The sequence below is a fragment of the Pavona decussata genome, unplaced genomic scaffold, assembly GCF_977016875.1.
Source record: "Pavona decussata unplaced genomic scaffold, jaPavDecu1.1 SCAFFOLD_133, whole genome shotgun sequence".
Classification (NCBI taxonomy): domain Eukaryota; kingdom Metazoa; phylum Cnidaria; class Anthozoa; order Scleractinia; family Agariciidae; genus Pavona; species Pavona decussata.
This window is the reverse complement of record NW_028145546.1, coordinates 3,861,132-3,884,951: the sequence shown is the minus strand read 5'-3', so window position 1 is coordinate 3,884,951 and position 23,820 is coordinate 3,861,132. Positions and strand designations below refer to the sequence as shown.

General features: G+C 41.5%; 2 protein-coding genes across 4 annotated transcripts in view; one reads left to right on the top strand and one right to left on the bottom strand.

Annotated features, from left to right (window-relative positions):
* LOC146468317 (large ribosomal subunit protein uL22-like) overlaps positions 1-17,949 on the bottom strand; it is a 75,464-nt gene extending 57,515 nt beyond the window's left edge. Inside the window, exon 1 of the mRNA XM_085124997.1 lies at positions 17,936-17,949. The gene's annotated coding sequence lies outside the window, so the exon portion shown is untranslated. The remainder of the gene's footprint in view (positions 1-17,935) is intronic.
* Positions 4,048-23,035, top strand: LOC146468316 (uncharacterized). 3 transcript variants are annotated; one of them, XM_085124989.1, is made up of 6 exons: positions 4,048-4,379; positions 17,535-17,591; positions 18,011-18,052; positions 19,061-20,761; positions 21,245-21,629; positions 22,844-23,035. In XM_085124989.1, exons 2-6 carry the CDS (start codon positions 17,582-17,584, stop codon positions 22,899-22,901), a joined length of 2,196 nt encoding a protein of 731 aa, XP_084981115.1. In that variant the 5' UTR covers positions 4,048-4,379; positions 17,535-17,581; the 3' UTR covers positions 22,902-23,035. The 3 variants fall into 3 exon arrangements, with proteins under 3 accessions (XP_084981115.1, XP_084981114.1, XP_084981113.1); XM_085124988.1 differs by lacking the exon at positions 4,048-4,379 and adding an exon at positions 9,264-9,439; XM_085124987.1 differs by lacking the exon at positions 4,048-4,379 and adding an exon at positions 9,407-9,443.
* The last annotated feature ends 785 nt before the right edge of the window (positions 23,036-23,820 follow it).

Here is a 23,820-nt window from a genome sequence, read left to right as displayed (position 1 = left end):
GAAATGTTGTACAGCGAAACTTATCCTACAACACTGTGAACGGAAAAGACTAGTCCACTTTTCCAAGTGGATGGCAGCATTTTTTTTCATAATGGTTGACCCATTAAGCCCAAATAGTGACAAGCGTACAATTTCTCCACAAAATCACAACCTGATCAAGCATTCAGCTAATGAGAAAAAATGAAATGATCACCAAAGACTTAAGGTCGTAGTGATGTTTTAACAAATTCTCCTGACTAGTTCCACAAGAAAAATAAGGAGAACAGTAAGGAGAATAAGTATGTTTATATTGGAGCTTAAACGGTTAATCATTGCGTGAAAAGTGGACCAGTCTTCTATGTTTTGCAACATTGCAGGATACCTTGCTGCTGTAGCAAGCATCCTGCAGTTTGTCTTGTAACCTTTCGGTCACTTGTGCACCTTTTATAGTTGCAAGGCAAATTGCAGTGTAACATGGCTTGTAATTCTGCTTTGGATGCTGCCATCTTAATGTTTTTCTGCTGAGAAGCATAACGTGGCTCACTTGCAAAACAAATGCTCCTTTGCGCCCTTTGTTTCTAGTAAAGACTTATCTGAACGTGAAGGGCGAGGCTTCCTTTTGCTACTGCGCACAAGTTTCGCGCATCACGGGATGGTCCGAGAGACTCGGGTTTCTTTAGGACGGTGCCTAATAATTCAAAGATATTATTGCGCAGTTTATGACTGCGGGACAAACAGACCTTCGCGAGGGTTATTGAAAGTTATTAAAAAAATTGGGGATAACAACACATTTTACAGATATAGCAGTTTGGTCTTCAATATAAAGTGAAGAGTTTACAATAGAAAATCATCCAAGTGCTTGTAGGGCAATTAGGGACAAGTAGACTGAGATGCTGTAAAGTTCTTATCCCGCGAATAGAGAGAATGCTTGCTTCATTCTTGCTTTAGGTTTTTACAGTAAGCTGTTTTAAGCCAGGAGCTGATAGTAGTTAACGTTAACATGGTGGCATCCAGTGCACGACTAAACAACAGCATTGCATTGTAGGATTATTTCTTTTCTCTCAAAATTGATTGCGAGGAGTAAGAGAATGGAGCAATAGCCTTTGAAGATTTCAACAGGCTCATGTGTAACTCTAGAAAAGTGTAGTTCTAATGGTGGTAATTTGAAATGGATGGGAACTTTTTACTGTTGCTTAGAAATAACCTGATGAAAGGAAACGATCCTTGAAGCCAGTTTATAACATCAAAAAGTAAATGTCAAAACGATGGCTGGCTTGCTAAGCTTTCGTTGCAATATGATGGCATTAAAGATTCTCCATAAACATTCTTTTATAATGCTGTCGTTAGATTTGTTATTTGCGTTGAGGTTGGGCGGGGGGGGGGGGGGGGGGGGGGGCTCAAATTTAGCAAAGCCTTGCAGCTTTGAACTACAGAATAACAGTGTTGCCAGGGGATTTTTAGGGATGGTGTTATGTAACACTCTGTTTTACAGTGTTTGTGGCACCTTATTGGTGAAATGTATGGGCTTAAAAAATCGTCATTACACGCGTGTAACTGGTGCTAGTCCTCAGCTGCGAGGCAGAGAGGAAAATCTCCAAAACTGATAGCCTGTGAACAGGCTCCTAAGTGGGGAAAGGAAAAATCGGCCTATACCCCACTTGGGAGCCTGTTCATTGGCTACAAAACTGAGAGAAAAGGGGGTAGAACAACGATTTTTTTTTCACGAGTCGGCCGAAATATTCCAGCCCTCTCTATAACCTGGCGTAAGCATTTATTGTGTTTATTAATAATAGAACTGCTACTGATGGATAAATAAACGTGCTCATGACATCATAACTTCATAAAATTCAAATTTCGAAAATCAATACGTCACAATTTGCATCTTGGCGATCTTTAACTATCGGCACTGTTTTTCAATTTTTGCACCTGTACGCTGTTTGCGTTTTCGGCGTTTTTAGTTCTGATCAGGAAGAGTGTTCATCCGATTTCCAAACAGCTTGAAGTTGGTTAAAAAATCTCATGGAAGACTCTTCTTTGTGGTTGGTACATCACTCCCCACCCCACATGAATTAAGGGCAAAAAAAAAAAAAAATAGACGAACTGAGGAGGTTAATACCAGCCGATGAATGCCTTTGTATCAGGCCTTTCTTCAGCCACCCCCCCCCCCCCCCCCCCCATCCTCAAAAAAGCCTGATGCTTGAGTTACTCGCCTGGAACAAGGGATTTATACGGGTTTTTTTAAGGACTTTTAATTCTTGGGACGTGACGTCGCGGTACGGCATTAACGACTATTTAATTATAAAGTAGTCTCTTCCGGAATTAAGCGACAGCCTGGAGGAGGCTGAAATTCAGGCCGCTGCTAGCACGCAACCAGTTGAAAAAGGCATCTTGATGTTTGGATAAAAATGGTTTAATAGAAGTGTATAATTAAACAGGTAAGATGATCATGTAATAACATGTCATTTAAATCATTGCCAACAGCGGAATGTTCAGTTATGGCTCAAAATTACTTACGGCTTTTCAGTCCAGTCTTAGGGTAGCACGTGCTTGTTTTTCCCAACGTTAAACGGTATGATAACAATCAAGATGAAGTAAGTTTCCCCAGGGCTAAAATGCTAATGGTACTCCTGTGCGCTTGAATGCTCTGATTCCCGGAATTCCTCACAAATATACCGATTAAGCCAGCCGACTGGAAAAGGGATTTATCCCTGTCCTTCTTAGGCCCAATATCTAGTATGGTAACTGAGTTTGCGTTCTTTAGAAAGCGCAAGACTGTGTACGACTAGCAAGGGAAAGCAGCCACTCGATCAGGCAGCCACTCATCATTCAAAACCATAGTTAATTGAGGGCAATGGTTATGAAATCAGACAAAATTCTTTGTCATATGTTTTTGTTTGCCTTTTTGGCCTTGACCCTGCACAAACAACAATAGAATTTGGAATGTGTTGGAGCAACTGACCAATCGAAACGTTTTTGTTAAGATATTCAACTGTGTTGTGAACGTTTAAACAAAGGATTTTGCAGCATCGCGGCCCTTCCAACATAAACTACAGCACCATTGTTTTCATGGCAAGGTTTCATAACCAGTCCCTCAAGAAACTAGTTTGAACTTACTGTATTTTCTAGATTAAACGCCCCCGGCGTTTATTTAAAAATCGGCAGTTTTGAGCCGGCGTTTATGCATAAGTCAATTCCAGCCGTGCCCATCCCCCCCCCCCCCCGAGCAATAGTGGGGCATTTTCCCGCACTGTCCATCCCGGGGGTCGGGCATTAGCCTTCCACCCAATTACCCCGGGGCATTTGACCATCTCACTGTTCTTGCCTTATAACATTTTCGCTTCTCCTAATGACCAATTCATTGGCAAATTCAGTAAGTTTCTTCTAGAATACGTCTAGATAGGACGCAAATGGGATGCTAGAGCTGCAGAATGACCTATTTGGCACTAAATACGGTAAAACAAGACTTAGCTGGGACTAAATTTGGCCTGAATTACCTTAGATTTTATTGCAGGTAAGTCGAGAAAGGAAGAAAACAAAACATTTTTGAGCCCATACCCCGGGGCATTTGAACAACGTTTTGTTCCGGCTGTGGGGCATTTGCCAGCTTATTTTCAAAATATCCTTATTCCCGAGGATCGGCCAGGGGGCGGGGGATGGACACAGCTGGAATTGACTGATGCATTATACGAAGCCGGTGTTTAATCGGGATCCGGCGTTTAATCAAGAAAATATGATAAGTTACTCTGAGTATAGACACAGCATAGTTCTTGCACTGTTTTCATACCACTACTACTAATAATAACCTTTATGTATTTATACATGCACGATAAAAGTAAAACCAAAGCGGCTTATGGGATGAGACTGCAGGTGACAATCAATCAATCAATCAATCAATCAATCAATCAATCAATCAATCAATTAATCAATCAATCAATCAATCAATCAATCAATCAACCAATTTTCTTGTTTTTGTTTGGAGTACTGCCTTGCTGCGGAGAAGTGGAAACCGATTGAGCAACGAGTCACTGATTCTTGTTCCCATGCAAGTAATTCTTGATCATTCCAAGAAACAAGATAACCCGACAGTGACACAGCAGTTCTTATGAGCAAGCTCTGCGACAAGTTAATTTGAGATGCATAAGAGAATGGCGTTCAACCGTTAGATATTTTGTTTCAGCCGGCACTTTATTAATAGATCATCACGGAAGACTCGACCAATCAAACTGTTGGGTGTGAAAAGAGTGCCGGCTTAAAGCTTTAACAGCACCTGACAGACATAAATCGATCTGTTCGGAGTTGAGTGTAAACAAACACTCCGCTTTGACTGATAATACCATCTGTTGAAATCAGCGTCATGACATTGGGATAAAAATTGAGAATAGAACTCATAACATGCACAGGTGAGAAATGAATGTTAAAATAACGTCACTTAGAGACTTTCTTATTGTCGCTCAAGGAAACTGTCACTCCGGTCGATCAGCTCGGACAAAACTTAATATCTTACTTCCGGCTTTGTAGTTTGGTCCAGTGAACGCCGGTAGAACAAGCTTGGTTCCCGACTCTTTTTAAGTAATTATAAGTTAGTTTGAGGGTAGCGAGACTGTAGCGGTTTAGCCGCTTTCAAGTATCTAAAGTCACTTTGTGTTTCCAATACTGGAAATAAACACATACTTCAAATTCGACAGACAAATTGAAGCGACAGACGAATTGAGGCGTATCGCACAGTATAACCTTCCCGTGTCAATCACCCATACAGCCTATCATATTCGGTACTGAGCTACTTAACTTCAGTGATCTAAAACAGTTCAAACTGAGATATCTTACCACTGATTTCTTTTTTTAAGTTTCGCTGAAAATGCCAGACAAAGGATACTTCTTAATATGTAAGGAAAATAGCTAGGATTAATTAAGAAATAATGGGGAGTGATAATGCTTGGGAAAAAAAGTATGGCCGCAATACTAGATGAAACACTGGTATGTCGCCCTTAGATGTTCAGTCACAGAATTCAATGGTTCAGTATCTGAAGATAAATATACCGAGTTAAGTAAAGAGGGATTTATCCCTTTGGTATAAAACAATGCCAACTCTTCCGCTCACTATTTGCTCATGCATTTTATGACTACATGGCGACAATCACACTCTCTCTATTGCAAAATTATTAATCGCGACCGGCGTAATGACTGAACAATGCTTGTTTCGGTCTAGGAAACTAAATAAACCACAGTACATACCAAACATTCATTTCTTGGTTGGCTGAAGCTATTTGACAATGATTGGAGCGTTTACTTTTTTAAACACGGACGTTCCAAATAGGTTAGTAAGGGTAATAATGTCTTCATATTCTTAAAACGTTCTTGCTAAAAGTGTCAGATAAAGGGCTGAAAGGATACCACTAAATGTTCAAGGTTACCGCTATAAATATTCAGCATTGCAGTACAGAAACACGTTTTGAATTGAAATTTGCATGGGACAATAACCAGGACTTAAGTAATTAAGGCAGGGAAAAAACAGAATGGAACAAAGAAGTGGTGTACTTAATTTTTTTCCAGTATTTATTAGACAATATCTGAAAACAAAATATCGATTTTCTTATCCACCCAACTGGAAAAGGGATTTATTCCTGTTTACAAACATTTTTTCCGTTTATATTTAAACGGATTAACTATGAATACTGAATAGGGGGACGTGATCGAACAAAACTGTGTTTAGTGTGGGGAACCGGATCAAGGGAATATTGCTTGGCTGTTCAGTACCACCAAGACCCTCTCCTGTTACATTCAAAACCGGCAGTAGCTTTCCAGGCTGTTTTTAATTGATTGTTAACTAATAATCACAGAACAGTTCAAAAACATATACAGCCATTTCTTATCCTTTTAAAAGTTTGTTTAAAGAGTGAGATAAAGGATATGCTTCTTGATTTGGAAGCTTCATTTAATATAACTATAAATATTCATCAATTCCTAGAAGGAAAGGAAGATGTAATGGAAACTAGCTTGCACTATGTACTTGGAGCTGAAATGCTAAAATGGAGCAATGGTATGGCGCGCTTGAGTGTTCAGTTCCAAAATTCATCTCAAATATACCTATTAAGCAGCCGACTGGGAAATGGGTTTATCCCTCTACTTGTTTGAGCCAATATCTAGTAAGGCAAAGTTTGCGTTATGTAAATGGAGCAAGACTGTATTTACTACTAGCATCATTTAACGTTTTTACCTGACTGGCTGATCAAAGCTTTTGGCCGAGAATTATGTCAAGCGTTTCTTTCGAACTAGGAAATTGAATAATTCCAGTAAATATACCTCAGGTTAATCTTCATTTCTTTGTCATTTGTTGCCTGAAGGTATTTAACAATTATTCTCAACTTATGATCCAAGAAATCGGGGCATGTATCAAGAATTCGTCCACAGGATCAGTTATAAAAGAATAATTGATTCCGGCAGGAGCCCAAGGGCTCGTCATGACTTTGTAATATGTTCAACTAGAGTTTTCCGAATACCAGTTTATTAGTTGAAGGAAATTGCACGAAAGCAAGTTAAACAAACAACGATTTTCCCTGCTTTGAAAATTCGGACTTTCCAAATAAGGTAATAACTAGTAACAGTAAGTTACGTCATATACCTTGAATAGAGAATCAGTTAGATTGCTTTAAAGTGTAACATGCTGTGGTTTATCATAAGAAATATTTTCTCAGCGGGCATAATTATGATGGATTATACAAAGGGGTTTTCATGATCTCCCCCTGTCTAGGTATACAGCAAAAGTTTAAAAGGTTACTGAAGGGAAAAAGCCCAACGGAACTGAAACTTACATGTAAACAATGCTAATTACTAGACCACAAAACGGCGCAACGCACAAACAATGGCTGCACGCAACTCAAGGCCTTTGAAAAATAATTCGAAGAAGCTTTTAACGGTTTCAGGTAAGCAGTCGAAAAAAGTGTAGTCATTGACGACGCTGAAAAAGTTTGCATATCAGTCTTCTTTTTATATTTAAATGTCTTCTGAATCCCTTAAAATACAATTAAAAATTCTTTTGTTTCAGTCCACTCGATAAATGTATCATGATAGGTGAAACGACTATTAAAATAATGGGTGTTTAATTAACAGCACTGACATGCATAGGCATGTTTGGATTTGCGTGTAATCAGTTGAGGTAAGCGTCGTGATGTATATGTTTGGATAAAAGGTGAGAACAGAACTCCTAACAGGTAAGATAATCAGTGTCGCTTAATTACTGATACTCGGGTGCTCGAACTTTTGGCTTTTATAGTTTAGTTTAGTAAACTTCAGTAGAACAAACTTGCTTTCCCTCCTTTTTACTATATAAGTTTTAAAAGTAACCAACGAGATTGTGACGGCTGTAGACACTTCCAAGCCTGGCCGGTCGCACACACCAACCTCTTTTGCCATTCACTTAGACCCGAAATATTAGCCTAAGGTCTACATTGATTGAGTTACTATTGGTACAGTTGCGGTCAGTCAGTTACCACCGGATCATGGTTGTTTTTATTCGCCGCTGGAAAATTGTTATCTTCAATCACCGAAAGCTATTTTGTGTTTTCAATGCTGTAAATCTGAATGATATAAACATTTTACTTGGGCAGACAACTTGAAGCGAATTGAAGCATATAACTCTTAGCGTGTCAAACTCTGCGCAGACTATGGTATTCGGTAGCTTACTTAACGTTAGTGACCATAAAACAGTTCAAAGATGTTTAGCGTTTAATTTCTTTTTACATTTCGCTGAAACTGACAAATAAAGGATGTTTCCTGATATGCAAGGTTACTAAAAGGCATTGTGATTCAAATATACATAGCAAAACAGCTAGGATCAATTAAGGAATAATGCTTGAAAAAAAATTATGGCCGAAAGACCAGACGGAACACTGGTTTGTCGCTGTGAACTGTTCAATTCCAGAATTCACCCATTCAGTATCTGAAGATAAATCTACCGAGTTAAGCAGCAGACAGGAAAGAGGGATTTATCCCTTTGTTATGAATCGATACCAACCCTTCCGCTCAATACTCCTGCTCTGCCAAAATCCACTAAAAGTTGAACGTCTCCATGCATTTTATGACTACACGGCGACAATTGCAAGTAGCCACACTGTCTCTCTCCGATTGTAAAATTATTAATCGCGACCAGCTAAATGACTGAACAATGCTTGTTTCGGTGTAGGAAACTAAACCACATTACATACCAAACGTTAATTTATTGGTTATTGGTGCCTGAAGCTGTTAATTGATTCCAAGAAATTGGGGCGTTTATGAACTCGATTGAGTGAAAGGATTGTTTTACAATATATTCAAACCACAGGAAGAAATGTCAGTTATCGGAATTTCTTTTGCAAACACGGACGTTCCAAACAAGGTAGTAACGGCAATAATGTCTTGGATAGAGAACCAATCAGATTGAAATATCCTGTGCTTTAATTTTTTAAAAAGTTGCCTGGTAAAAATTTTATAACATATTGGCTCTACAAATATCTATCAGGAGTTTCGGCGGCCTTGTTTTGGTTGTTTCCAGGCCTCATGGCCTCAACGCACTTATCGAGCTTACTCGGCGAGCTTGCGAAACAGGTGCTCGATAAAGAAGTGGTCCCTATCGATCCCGATCAGCTCAACGGGTGATCGCACCGCTCGCCTAGGACGACTGGCGACGATGCTTGATTTTTGCAGAATGCGTGTTGTTGACGCAATTTCCGCCTCTATAGATGTTAGTAGAGTTTCATGATCTCCCGGCCAAGTATGCATAACTCAAGCTCAACGGAACAACCTATAATGACTCGACCGAAAATTTCAAACTGCAAATGTAGGAGAAGAAGATACTTTTATTAAGAAAAAACAACAAAAAAACAGGGTAATTCCTTCAGTAATTATAGGGATTATAAAAACAAGATTACCGTTATCAACAGAAGTCATAATTATAACGGAACGCGCAGTTATCACTCGCCCCCCAAAATTGTTGCATCATAGGCTATTTTTCGAAAATAAAAATTCTGACATATGAAGGGCGCGGGGATGCTCATCGTCTCGCTTAAGGGTGTAATTTTCGGATTTTGGTCTCACTTAACTTAGGGTGTTCTGGGTAAAACGCCATTATATTTAGCCGTGAAGGTGTCGTTTAGGGTTGCACGCGAAAAGTTACTGTATCTTATATTTGTCTGTGTTTTAAAATGGTCTCTTGTAGGGGATAAAAAAAGTTTGGGCCATGCCTAAATTGGTCTCCTTATAAAGGGTTTAATTGAGAATTTCCGACGAGCATCCCCGCCCCTTTCATATGGGAATCCCCCCGGGATCCGCATCGTGTTGTTCAAAAGGAGCTCCCGCTATGTTTCATCAAACGCCTTCATTTTTGTTTTCATCAGTTAAAGAAGCGCCAAGCACACGATTATTGAGAATTGACACGATCATCAGGCAAATATGGCGGACGCTCCTCCAAATGAAGAGGAAGGAAGAGGTTAGTATTGCAACAGGCTTATTTTGAAGCAAGCTCATAGATGTCGAGAAAATGAACTTTGAACTGGAACTTGACGAAAGATTGAAATAGTTAATGAAGAACTTTGAACTTGATCAATTGTTAACCAACCGGATGTGAAAAGCGAACCTTAATTACTTTGTGATATCCGATCCATGTATTTTGATTGTTTTAAGATTGGCCTAGACATAAGAAAGGACATTGCGAAACAGGACTCGAATAGCAATAGAGAAGCGCGCGGAGTTAAGAGATCGGATATAGTGATATATTGTGAAGCCTTAGATTTTGAGCCTTAACGGAGGAACGAATTAGCCATTAAAGGAAGTTTTCATTACATGGTCCTTCGAGCCGGATAACATTGGATAACATGACGAAGAAGAAAAAATCACGACAGGGGCATCGCTCGTACGCAACGAAGCTGATGGCCAAAGCAGAAGAAATCGTAAAAAACTACGATCCGTCTTTAGAAAACAAGCTGAAACAACTGAAAATGTCGCTTCAAGATCGACTAGAAACTATTCATAGTTTGGACGCCGATATTTTAGACACCCTAGATGACGAGAAAGCGATTGAAGAAGAGATCGAAGAAGCTGGCGTCTTCAGTGAAAAGATATTGGAGATTGTTGTCGAAATTGAAAGCGTGTTGTCACGAAAAGACAGCCATGAGCATGGTGCTCCGTCGCCAAGCCAAGCATCACAAGGCCCAGCCATTGCAAACAAGCACGCGAAACTGCCTCGACTTACTTTGAAGAATTTCTATGGGGATCCAAGCCAGTGGCTTACCTTTTGGGATAGCTTTAGGAGCGCAGTCCACGAAAATCCCGAATTACACAAGATCGATAAATTCAACTACTTAAGAAGCCTTTTACACGGATCTGCAGCCTCTACAATCGCAGGTCTACCTTTAACGAGTGATAATTACAGCGCAGCCATTGACCTTCTAACGAAGCGATTCGGGAACAAGCAAGTAATTATAAGTAGTCACATGGATAGCTTCCTAAAGTTGACGCCTTTACAAAACACATCGGACACTCGAAAACTGAGAGAAACCTTCGACAAAATCGAAGCCCACGTAAGGGGATTACAAGCTTTAGATGTGCCTGCAGAAACGTATGGAAGTTTTTTGGTTCCCGTACTGATGTCCAAAATTCCCGACGATATTCGCCTTTTGGTGGGCCGTGAAATCAAGGATGGAGAATGGAATCTTACTGAAATACTGCAACTTCTGCGAAACGAAGTCGAGAACAGGGAAAGATGTGAGGGAGTACCGGCCCTTACCACGAAAGAGAAATCATACAGTCCAGATGATCGAAGGAGTGGAAAACGAGAGCCAACAAGCGCGTCGGCATTATTACGCGGGATGCCCTGAGGGGGCATACCGTGTCTTAAAACGGGTCGATTTCTTTTTTTTTTTCTTCGTCGTATACACAAATCGGTACATTAATTTATTCATTAAACTCTCCCCTCTCCTACTCGGGATGTATTGTTTTGATTGTCTTCAACAAAAGCAGGCCAATCAAAATCCATTCTTGTCGCTTATATCGTGAGGGAGGGGACCCACTCACCCCTACCTGTGTGACGTCAATGCATCATTTGATATATTTATTAAAGACGGATTAAGTCGCGCCATATTGTTTTAACATGTTCTGGACTCAAGTGTGCCGTTTTCAAAGGGAAATTTCACCATTTTGAAGCGGCAAATCGAAAGAATAACTTCTAAGAAGCACCCGACACGTAAAACGGTGGAAATTGGTGAGTTCTTAGTGAAGGAATCGTGCTTTGTTTGACAGTCTTAGACCACGACGCGAGACTGAAAAGAGGTCATTGAGAAGCTTACGTTATCGTAATGGAATTTGACAAATTTCCGCTGATAGTCTGAGTCGCGTAACACACGGAAAACAACGTAACGCGATCGTCGTGACTCAAACTATTCCATTAGCAAGGATAGTTTTATCAATCGGCGAAGCATACAGTTGGAATAAATGAATCAGCCCCAGCATCTCGCGTAATGCCAGTATAGCAGGCATCTTGTTCATTAAACTCTCCCCTCTCCTACTCGGGATGTATTGTTCTGATTGTCTTCAACAACAGCAGGCCAATCAAAATCCATTCTTGTCGCTTATATCGTGAGGGAGGGGACCCACTCACCCCTACCTGTGTGACGTCAATGCATCATTTGATATATTTATTAAAGACGGATTAAGTCGCGCCATATTGTTTTAACATGTTCTGGACTCAAGTGTGCCGTTTTCAAAGGGAAATTTCACCATTTTGAAGCGGCAAATCGAAAGAATAACTTCTAAGAAGCACCCGACACGTAAAACGGTGGAAATTGGTGAGTTCTTAGTGAAGGAATCGTGCTTTGTTTGACAGTCTTAGACCACGACGCGATTGATTGCAGACAGAAAAGAGGTCATTGAGAAGCTTACGTTATCGCAATGGAATTTCACAAATTTTCCGTAGCCTCCCACGCAGACGTTCTTGGGGGTTCGTCACGCGTTCCTGCCCTAAGAACGTCTGCGTGGGAGGCTAAAATTTCCGGTGATACTCTGAGTCGCGTAACACAAAGGAAACAACGTAACGCGATCGTCGTGACTTAAACTATTCCACTAGCAAGGATAGTCTTATCAATCGGCAAAGCATACAGTTGGAATAAATGAATCAGCCCCAGCATCACGCGTAATGCCAGTGTAGCAGGCATCTTGTTCACAGAAAACACGCCTTCAAGTACAACGCATTGTACATTTTGTAAACAGCTACACCCGACAGCGAGCTGTCACGTCGTGACTAGCAAAGCCGCAAGAAGAGAATCTCTGAAAAAGCAGGGACGGTGCTTCGTTTGCCTTAGAAGAAGCCACCTTGCAAAAGATTGCCAATCGAAAATTGCCTGTTTTAAATGTTCTGGTAGGCATCATGTTAGCCTGTGCGAAATCGAAACTCCAGAAAGAGTCATGAAAAAGGAAACCAGGGTAAATGGCCAAAACAACAGCGACAACGGAAATGCCACAAACCGACAGCCTCCTCCTGTGCAAGCAAGTACCTTTCACGTGGGATCGCAAGATTCAGTGTTACTTCAGACCGCCTTAGCCCTGATACAAAATGGAAGTACAACAGCCTCGAACGGAATTGAAGCCAGATTAATCTTCGATTCAGGGAGCCAAAAGAGTTACGTAACACAACGCGTGCGTGACCAGTTGAGCTTGCCAACGATCAGCAAAGAGTCTCTTTTGATAAAAACCTTTGGAACTGACGTCACTGGCCAACCAACTGCGTGTGAAAAGATAAAAGTCAGCGTTGGAAATACAAACAAGTTGTCATCGAAAGAAATTGAATGCTTTGTAGTGCCGACAATTTGTGCGCCGATCGGAAATCAAGAGATTGACACTGCGATAAAACGATTTGCCTATCTAAGAGATATCGAATTGGCCGATGGTGTACATGGAAACGAAGAATTGGAGATAGATTTACTGATAGGAGCGGATTTCATGTGGTCGTTTTTCACTGGCGCGACAAAACGTGGAGAAAACGGTGAAGGTCCTGTGGCAAGTTGTACCATTCTAGGATGGGTATTGTCTGGTCCAGTCTCTGGAGAGAGTAAAAATCCGCGACTTTCAAGCGTTAATTTCGTTTCAACACATGTTCTTAAAGTTGCCGCTGAACCAAAACACGAAAGTCCCCGAACGGAGGAATTACTCTGTCGTCTTTGGGACCTGGACTCCATTGGAATTCGAGACAAAGAGACTGTGCACGAAACGTTTCTGGAGAACATATCATTTGCAAACGGGCGTTATTGCGTGACGCTTCCCCTGAAAGAGAAGCGAGATCTCCTTCCTGACAATTATGACCTTAGCCTCGTCAGGTTAAACTCTCTGATGCGACGTTTACGAAAGGAACCTTCAATCTTAAGAGAATACAACCAAGTATTTGAAGACCAACTTCGTGAGAACATCATAGAACTGGTGGACGAGAAAGAAGAACTGTCACGCGACATCCATTACCTACCCCATCAAGCCGTCTTAAGAAGTGACGCCTTAACAACTAAATTAAGGGTTGTTTTCGATGCAAGCGCAAAGGTGAAACCAAGCTGTCCCTCGCTGAACGATTGCGTTTATACTGGTCCACCGCTGACCGCAGGGATTGCCGACATACTAATGCGCTTCAGGGCCCATAAGGTGGGATTAGTTGCAGACATCCAGAAAGCCTTTCTTAACATAGAGGTGGACGAGCAACAAAGAGACCTCATGCGATTCCTGTGGGTCGATGACATCAACAGTGAAGATCCAAACGTCCTGATCTACCGTTTCTGTAGAGTGATCTTTGGAATGAACTGTTCGCCTTTCCTGCTGAACGCCACCCTTAAACACCATGTTACCAAGTACTACGAGAACGATCCAGACCTAGCACGCAACACATTAGAAGGCCTATATGTCGACGATTGGACGTCTGGCGGCGAAGACGATGACGAAGCCTACGCTCTCTACAACACAACGAACGCCTGCTTTGCAGCGGGAGGATTTAACCTGAGAAAATGGGCCTCAAACAAGAAAGAAGTTATTGAGAAAATCACCCTTGATCGCCTCAAAAAGGAACGCCTTAAAGAGCAAGAGTCACCCTCGAACGAAGACCAGTCCTTCGCAAAACTCTGCGTTGGTGGCTTAGATGAGATTGACCCGACTAAGGAGCATAAAGTGCTTGGAACAAATTGGAACTTGGAAGAAGACATCTTTATCATGAAGTTAAACAAAGTTGTGGAATTCGCCAGAAATCTGGAACCTACCAAGCGAAACATTCTCCGAATCGCAGCTAAATTGTTTGATCCACTGGGGCTTATTTCACCGGTGATGGTTGGGCTTCGAATGCTGTTACAAAAACTGTGCCTTAACAAATGCGAATGGGACAGTCCCATCCCTCCACACCAGCAGCATTACCTCCAGAAGTGGATGAACGACATGGAAAAGGTCAGTCAGATAAGCGTGAGCCGCTACTACTTTCCGGGCGAGAGAAAGAAGGTCAAGTCAGCCTCCCTGCATGGTTTTGGAGACGCCTCTAAAGAAGCCTACTGTGCAGTTGTTTACTTGTGCATTGAAACCGAAGAAGGATACAGGACCAGCCTTGTAGCGTCCAAGACGCGAGTCACGCCCTCGTCGCCCATGACTATTCCAAGACTTGAACTACTTGCCGCACTCATCCTAGCACGCCTGGTCGCAACCGCACGAGAAGCCTTGTCACAAGTAATTAACATCGAAGAAGTCTTCTGCTGGACTGACAGCATCACCGTGTTTTATTGGATCCAGGCCAACAAGGACTTCAAGCAGTTCGTTCAAAACAGAGTAGACGAGATCCAAAAGTTGACCGATGTAAAGAGCTGGCGCCACTGCCCCGGAGTCGAGAACCCCGCTGACGTCGGGTCCAGAGGATGTCCAGCATCCGAACTAGTGAGTAACAGCCTGTGGTGGGAAGGTCCTGCTTGGCTTAAGGGTTCCTCAAATCACTACCCGAAGTCCGGAGTATCGAACGAAGAAGATCTTTCAGAAGAGTGCAAGAAAGAAGTCAAACCAATGAAACGGAGCCCAGAGATTGTGACAAATACAAGTAGCCTTGTTAACCTGACCAAAGAGCCTACACCGAACAAGCCTGTGAAGTTTACCGACGACATCGACTGCGAACGATTCAGTGATGTCATGAAACTATTCAGAGTGACAGCCTTCTGCCTAAAGTTCATTAAAAATTTGAAGTCTTCGAGAAACCAAAAGAGAGAGCCTCAGAATACAGAGCCAAGCCTAACAGCGGAAGAGATTGACGAAGCAAAGTGTCTATGGATCCGCAGTTTACAAGAAACCATGAAGAATGAGAAGAATTTAGACAACCTTAAGCTTCAACTTGGATTGTTCAATGACGAAGACAACGTTATCAAGAGTAAAGGTCGACTCGGAAACGCACAACTGGATGCCGCAACACGTTACCCTATCCTGTTGCCAAGAAGACATCACGTGACGAAATTGATTGTTGAAGCCTGCCACAGAAAAGTGAAACATGGAGGAGTCAAAGAAACACTCACAGAATTGAGAAGTGAATACTGGATTCCGAAGGGAAGACAGCTTGTCAAGAAGATCCTTCACCACTGTGTCGTATGCAGGAAATTGGAAGGAAGGCCTTACACACCGCCACCGAGCGGCGATCTGCCTGAATCAAGGGTCACCGCCACCTCTGCGTTCACACACGTAGGAGTAGATTTCGCCGGCCCCTTATTCGTGAAAACTGGGAGCGGTGCAGCCAAACAGATGAAGAAAGTTTATATTTGTCTCTTCACATGTGCCACTTCAAGAGCCTTGCATCTGGAACTTACCCCAGACCTGTCATCAGAAGCATTCATAAGGTGTCTACGAAGATTCACAGCCAGGCGAGGAACACCAGCCTCCATAACGTCTGACAACGCCAAAACATTCAAGAAAGCCAACAGAGACCTTGTCCAGTTATTTCAAGACAAGAAGACCCAAGATTATGCCGCAAACCACGGCATAGCCTGGCACTTTATTCTGGAGAAGGCCCCCTGGTGGGGGGGATACTATGAGCGTATGGTACAGCTAGTAAAGAGGAGCCTCCGCAAAGTCTTAGGAAAGGCACAGCTGACATATGAAGAACTCCTCACTGTTCTGACAGAAGTGGAGGGAGTGCTAAACTCACGACCTCTTACGTACATCTACCCTGAAGTCACAGACAACCCACTTACACCCTCACACTTAGTGATCGGAAGACGTTTAGCCACTCTACCGGATAACGACCAGCTAAGCGATGATGAAGAACCTGTATCCAAACTGCAACGAAGGGCACTATACCTCAGTAAACTCCTGGAACATTTTTGGAAACGCTGGAAAAACGAGTACCTTGTGGGCCTGAGAGAATTTCATCGTTGCAGCTCAAAGGGAGTTCAAGACAGAGAGATCAAGACTGGTGACGTGGTTTTGGTCCATGAAGACAGTTCACGAAGTAACTGGAGATTAGGAGAAGTGATAGAGGTGATTGAGAGTAGCGATGGTTACAAGCGAGGTGCGTTATTGCGAGTGACAAGTAAGAAAGGAAAGCACTCAAGGATGCGGAGGCCGATTCAGAAGCTTTTCCCACTAGAAGTGAACACAGGAAACACACCTGCACAAGAGCAAGTCGGAATTGTCCAAGAACCCAATCCTCGTTCCGAAACCTCGAGACCACCAAGACGGGCAGCAGCAGCTACTGCCGACGTAATCAGGAGACTTGTTGATCAACAGTGAGCGGTTGGTCAAGGGGGGAGTGTCGAGAAAATGAACTTTGAACTGGAACTTGACGAAAGATTGAAATAGTTAATGAAGAACTTTGAACTTGATCAATTGTTAACCAACCGGATGTGAAAAGCGAACCTTAATTACTTTGTGATATCCGATCCACGTATTTTGATTGTTTTAAGATTGGCCTAGACATAAGAAAGGACATTGCGAAACAGGACTCGAATAGCAATAGAGAAGCGCGCGGAGTTAAGAGATCGGATATAGTGATATATTGTGAAGCCTTAGATTTTGAGCCTTAACGGAGGAACGAATTAGCCATTAAAGGAAGTTTTCATTACAATAGAATCATATATGCATCCATCCATCTGTCCGTCCGTTCATCCACCCATGGTTGTGCATTTGTTCTGTCTTTCGTTAATCCATGGATTGGTCTTCGTTTAGTTTTATGTTTTGGTTCATTTCTTCTTTCATTCGCTTATTTCGGTCTGTTCACTCTTTCGCTCTTTCATTGATCCAAAATGTCACTTTTTCAATTTATATAAAACCCATGGCATACGTTAGGATATCCGACGCTGGACGCAAAAAAAAAGTTGGATAAAGACATGATGAAACACACCACTTTTTTAAAATAATAATAAGGAAACACTCTGTCGATTGTTTCATACGTTTTCCCTCCCCATTAAAGAGAAAAAGAAAAGGGAAAATTGTGCAAGTGTGCGGTTAATTTTAACCGGGTATCAAATATTTTTCGCGGTCATGATTTTGTCAGTAAGCCTCATGAACTATTTATTAAGTTTCTTCATGGTTTTTCACAGAGCAGGTTGGTGAGCAGCAAAACAGAGAAGTGCCACCAGTGCAAGAAATGAACGAAGGTAACTTTTATCACTTTTCATTTCCTAGGGTAGATGGAGTTTTTCGCAATAGTCATGGACTTATGCTCGTCGGACTTTGTGATCTAAGTGCTCTCCAATTTGGGTTTTCGGAGCAAGTTATTTTTTCAGTTTGTGTGTGTCTATAAACCGCTTCACGGCTGCCTTGTATTTCGACACACTTGAGCGAATCCTACACAAGGAGGCCAAGTTCCTAGCTAAAAAAGTGGTTTTAAGTTCCTTAAAAGGCACATCTGTTAGGTGCTAAGTAACACGCACTACACGGCCTTTTTAATTAATATGGTCGCTTATTGGAGTTTAAGCCGGGTACCCATTAGCAAACGCACTTTCGAAGAGGGCCTTAAAGATAGCGAAAATTGAAACATTACGTGACAGTACTTTTATCTTCGTTTTCGATACAGGAGGTGAACAAAAGGGCCTACCAATAAAAGAAACTCTGACAGGTATTTTTTTTAACATGTCCCCCAGTATGTGTCATTCTTGTCACTTGCTTTCGGTCTCTTAAACCCGCAAGGGAAACCTAAAAGCTTATAAGAGGAAGCGAGCATTGTTGTCCAAGCTAACCTGAAGAACGTACAGAGAAAGGGGGTACATTGAACGGCCGGAATGTGCGGTGAAAGAGTCTGGCTTTCAAGGTCTTCGGTCATGACCAAATTATAACCCTTTGATTATGTATAGTCTTGAACAGGGTAGCTTGAGTTAATCATGATGGAAAGTCTTAATAAATAACTATTCTCTTTTTGTACTTTCTAAAGCAATTTGTCAGCACCAACTCCGGCATCGTGGTAGGCAAAACGAAAGAGTTGCCTATTTTATAAATTGTAACTGAAATGCCACTCCGTGATTACCATTAAGAATTTGTCAACGTTTTCCATTTTATATAATCAGGGGTATCCAACGGTTTATTTCATTGGATATCTTTTTAGATGGCCTAAATCGCCTCAAAATCCGGTTTATTTCTAAAGAAATCTACCATATCTATGGCTAAATGCCACTCAAAATTTCGTTCAACTTGTATAAACTAATTCCTTTTGTTTTTGATAGGGCAAACATGTCTTTAAAAATGCGAAGAAAGCTCAGCTAACATTTTCATAGACTGAACCAACAGGCATTCAAACAGATCAATCTGTACCAGCTTACACCAATTTGCTTTTTAAAAGGACACAAATCGATCTTGGAAAACAGGACACAGAATTGAAGTATTTTTGCTTAAAAGCGTTCTCGTTGGGTGCCCCTGTATAATCACTGGCACTTTGTCCGGATTGTTGCTTGTCAGTGGACACTTGAGTTTAGAGGTTTAAAAATTAGTTCTCATTGGTCAAGTTTGCTGAGAATTACATTAGGGAGAAAACTTTCCATGGAAAACGTTTGCAAGGCGTTTTTCTGGTGCCAAATAAATTCTCTAAAATATACATTTTTTAGAATACACAGTTTATGTTATCTATCTACAGCTGCTTGCAGACGTTTGTCTGATCTTCCTGGTCCAGTTCCACATTTTGTTAATCGCAAGCAAGAGCTGAGTGACATCAAGAAATTCCTCAGCCAAGAGCAGGAAAATGACCGCTGCAGATGTGTCCTCATACATGGTGCTGTTGGGATGGGAAAGACAGCTACTGCAATACAGGCGGCCAACGAACTCCGGGATAACAGTGAGAATACTGCTGTCATCTACATCAATTGCAAATATATGAGTTCACTTAATGACCTTGCCTGCAAGATTGCTACACAAGTACATCATTATCCTTTGAACGAGCCGGTTTCTGAGGTGAAAAGGCGTCTGATAAATGAAGGCGATCTTTACACAGTAGTGTTGCTGGACAACTGTGAACACTTGCTTCACTGGAAGAGAGAAAGTAGGCAAGCTAATATCCAGCTTGAGAGAAGGGTAGACTCAACCGAAGCACAGAAAATCATGAACTTCATCCTAGAAATAGTCAGAGACTCAGCAAAAGTAAAATTGCTGGTGACTTCAACAGAAAATGTTCTTTTCCCTGACACAGGCCAAAAATGGATCAGATTGCTTCCGTTCAAACCCGACGACTCATTCCAGTTGCTGAAAAAGGTCTATGGTGACCAGATTCATCTGGAAAAGGAAACTGCCGACAACATCGCTAAGTTTTGTAGTGGAATTCCACATGCTCTTGTTATCTTGGCCTCCCAGCGGGACGTTCCAGCTGATCTTGTGGAAATGATGACACGCGCAAACGCAAAGCAGAAATTGGAAAAATTTACTAGGATTCCAATTGCCGGCGAAGATAAAAAGTTAGACGTATGTCTTGACGCCTGCTTTGACAGACTCGATCCGCATCTGCAAGACACCCTTGCAACTCTAACACTGTTTAGAGGACGATTTGCGATGCAAACAGCTGTGAAGGTCTTCCCGGGTATAACAGGTGAAATATTAGAATTGGCACAGCGATCGTTTTTGGAACAGGACATGACTGACATCGAGGATAAAGGGAAACGTCGGTACAGCTTCCTTACAGTCCAAAAACTATACTGCCAGAACAAGACCCAGGAAGCACGTTTTCGCGAAGTCTGTCGTGGCGCTCGTATCGTGTTCATCAAATACTTGCTCGATTTCCTTGAAGACAGCTTCAAGAGATTTCTAAGCAAAGAGGTGTTAGAAGCCATCACTGCGTTTCGACACGAAGAAGAAGACATTATGCAGCTTCTCGACTGGTTTGAGAATGGTACCATGGAACAGAAGCAAAAGCGAGACTGCATCGATACCTTCAACAATGTTGCGGAACTACTCGCAAAGATGATGGGGAAGAAAAGGTTCGAAGCAGTGTTCACCAAGTTGATGCAGAAGTGCCAAGAGATGGGAGACCAGAAAAGGCTCAGTGAATGTCTTACCTCGTTAGGAATCCGAGAGGTGTTCAACGTGTTCTTTTCAACATGTCTGCAGCCTGATGAGGCCGCCGAAAAGGCCAAAAGTTATTTGGACGAATCACAAGGAATCCAAACCGCTCTTGAGATCAGCACCGGTAACAGCAGAGCCCAGTGCCTTGCCAAACTCGGTCGAATTCTGGCAAAAGAAAACAACTTCCGTGAAGCGAAGGAAAAGATTCAACAGGCAGTTAAAATTCGAATTCAACATGGGCAGCAAGACAGCGTGATGTTGGGTGCAACATACAATGATATGGCGGGTGAGTTAAGTGCATTAATACATATAGAACAGGACCATAAAACACATACAAGTAACGTTTCTTAACTTATCATCAGCTTAGTCTCTTACACAAACTGTCAGTAACCATAAAACCGGGACAAAAAACGTATCAAAGTTTTGAAAAAGTAGTTGCGTTCATGATGGTTATTGATAATGTGATGCAAATACGAGAAGAAAACAACATTGCAAAGGAGGTAAAAAATAAAGTTTGTTCACACTTCCAACGTGTAATTTATTTTAACTGAGTAAAGGTTGTTAGAATCGCCAAGTTGGTTGCAATGTTGTAATCTATCACTTTTAGACCAAATGGCCGAGCGTACACGTGTTAAACTGATTTTAGCCTGTTGCTACTTCCTGAGGATGGAGTTATGTAAGCGTTACCTTAATAGACCATCGCAACGTGTACATGGTAGGATATAAAAAAGTGGAAAAAATTAACAAGGCTAAAATTTGTCATTTCTAGTGGCCATCTCTCTTGAAGCAGCACACAAACAAGAAGGAGCCCATGAACTACTGCACAAAGCCATAGAAATCAGAGAAACGCAGACGCTCCCAATTTACAGAGAAGAACTGGGTGACCATCATCCGTTCACTGCTACAATCTTGGACAGTTTGTCCAGGAATTATCATGCTCTGGGTGATTTTAACAACGCTAAACGGTACGCAGAAGAAGGGCTTCAAATTCGGCAGAAAGTGCTGAAAGACCACATGGACACTGCCAAGTCGCTGTATGACCTTGCGATGGTGTACAAGTCAATGAAAGAATTCACCGAAGCGAAGAAGTACCTTGAGACCTGCGAAGCCATGCAAAAGAAGGTATTGGATGACAACCTCTTTGACCTTGAACGGTAAGTCAGTGTTTTCGTTAATGACCGTCCTTTTCTTGTGGGCTATTTTCATGCCGTTGACGTTACGAAAATTATGAGAGTTATTGAAATCAGTTGAATCTAGGAGTCTTTGAAATATATCTTACGTGATCATTCGGATGGGAGTACTCCTGAAAAAGATTTGTTGGTGATATTGAAAGTTGGTGCCGGGAATCCGCCGTACCGGAAAGGATGGCCACTGGTTCATTTAACCTTAAGTGTTATCATGCGAAAACCCAAAAAAGGGTCGCGAAAAAGAAGAGAAAAGTTTTAAAATATTCAAACCTAGCGTATACAATGTTGTTAGTGAAGAGACGAATTTCGCAAAAATATGGCTTTCATTTGTACCTGTTGGCTGTATGAGGTTCGCAAGGTATTGTGGTAAAATGCACAGCTGCCATCATTTTCCGTACGGTGGACTGATTGAACTTTCGATAACTTGAGCGGAACTCCTGCTCACCGACCAATTGTTGGTGTATCGTCTCTATGTGTCTAGGAAGACAGGATCACTTAGTCTACTGTTGGTGCAGTGCTCGTTGCTAATGGCTGAAATGCAGACGTTTTAAGAGTTTGAAACACCCACTGTTATAAAAAAGATGATCGTCTTCGGTGCTACTATTTGGATATCTTGAATGTCTAAGTGTTCTATTAATGAAGTGGTGTTATTAGAACGCACGGTCGAAGGCTTGATAAGTCAAAAATCTTTCACAAAAGCGAAATAAAGGTGCTCAGAGCAATGGATATAGGTCCTGTACCTGTCATGATATAGCGATGTAATCTACCAATCAATTTTCAGTAAAGTTTCGTTTGGATCAGAAGCGTTTCACCGTTTGTTAGCTTTAGAGGTCAGGTTTAGAATATTTGTGCCCTTATATATCTTTTTAATCAGTTTGAGAACAAAACATTTTGAAATTCTCTCTAAAATACGGGTTAAATTGATCATTTATCCGAAATGCAAAAATGTTCGAAAAGGTATTTCTTATTTTCAGAAATTGGACTAATTGACAGCCGTTCTAGTAGTTCTTTGAGATTTGTTTGTCGCCCTTGAAACCAGAGTTAAGTAAAAGGGCTCTAAGAAGTTTGATTTTGTTAAGAAATCCTGAGTGTGCTCCTCAAATTAAAGTTACTGAGCAGTACGGTTCATTATGCTGTACAAGGAAGTTCTAAGTAACTGACTTGGTTCATCTTCTACACAGGACAAGGGAAGAGTTGAATGACGTAAACAAGCAACTTCGTAGCATGCAGTTGGAGTGAGCAGTTTTACAAGGGACGCTTAATGACAATATACGAACATGCAATTCATTTTTTACTCTGTTGAGTAACCTCAATAGCTGTCGTTATGTACATAAACTCGATTTTTGCTTGCAAATTGATGGCATCTTACGGTTTCACTCGCATTTATTTGACTGAATGTGAACACTGGTAGAACTTTTTGTCCCCCATAACTTGACGTAAGTTTTTGCCAAATTAAGTGCAAAACTTCGAAAATGGAGGAGAAATTTTCTTATGGTACATGTTCATACGTTTTGACCGCTGATAATGTTATAAATACAAATTGGGTATTTTTACCTCGTTTGAGTATAGTTTAATTTCACACCAACTGAGTTGACTAGAGCAGAACTTTGAAGAAGCTAATCAATGGGTGTAACGGCTGGTTGAGGAGTTTTTGACAGAATTTCGCCTTTGTGAGCGAATAGTTTACACAAAACGGCTTCAAAATAGCTTTTGAAGGGGTCATTATATATCACGGTTGCAAAGCATGCTGATTGATTGAAGCTAACAATTTTCCCTCAAGGTAGGGCATTTGAACGACTGTTTAGTCCTGCAGGAAAGCGGAAACTTGAACAAGCCAAACTTCAAAAGTTTAAATGTCCGGGAAGAGACATGGAAGTTTCAAATTGATCAGCGCATTAGGAGAAAAGTTTTTAGGAAGTAGCTATGTAAACAATTTCAGATAATCTCATTAACCAGTATTCTAAACGGTAGGGATTCCCTTCGATGTGTTTTTTTCTAATTCCATGAATGCTCGTGAACCGTTGAATAGAGTTCACTCCGTCATTCCAGTATTGTAAATATTTAGCAGTTGTATTATTATCGAGGAAATATTTTGTTATCTGAATGAGTGGAGTCTCCGATTTAGTGAAGTAATAATGGGCTGAACTGTGTGCGTAAA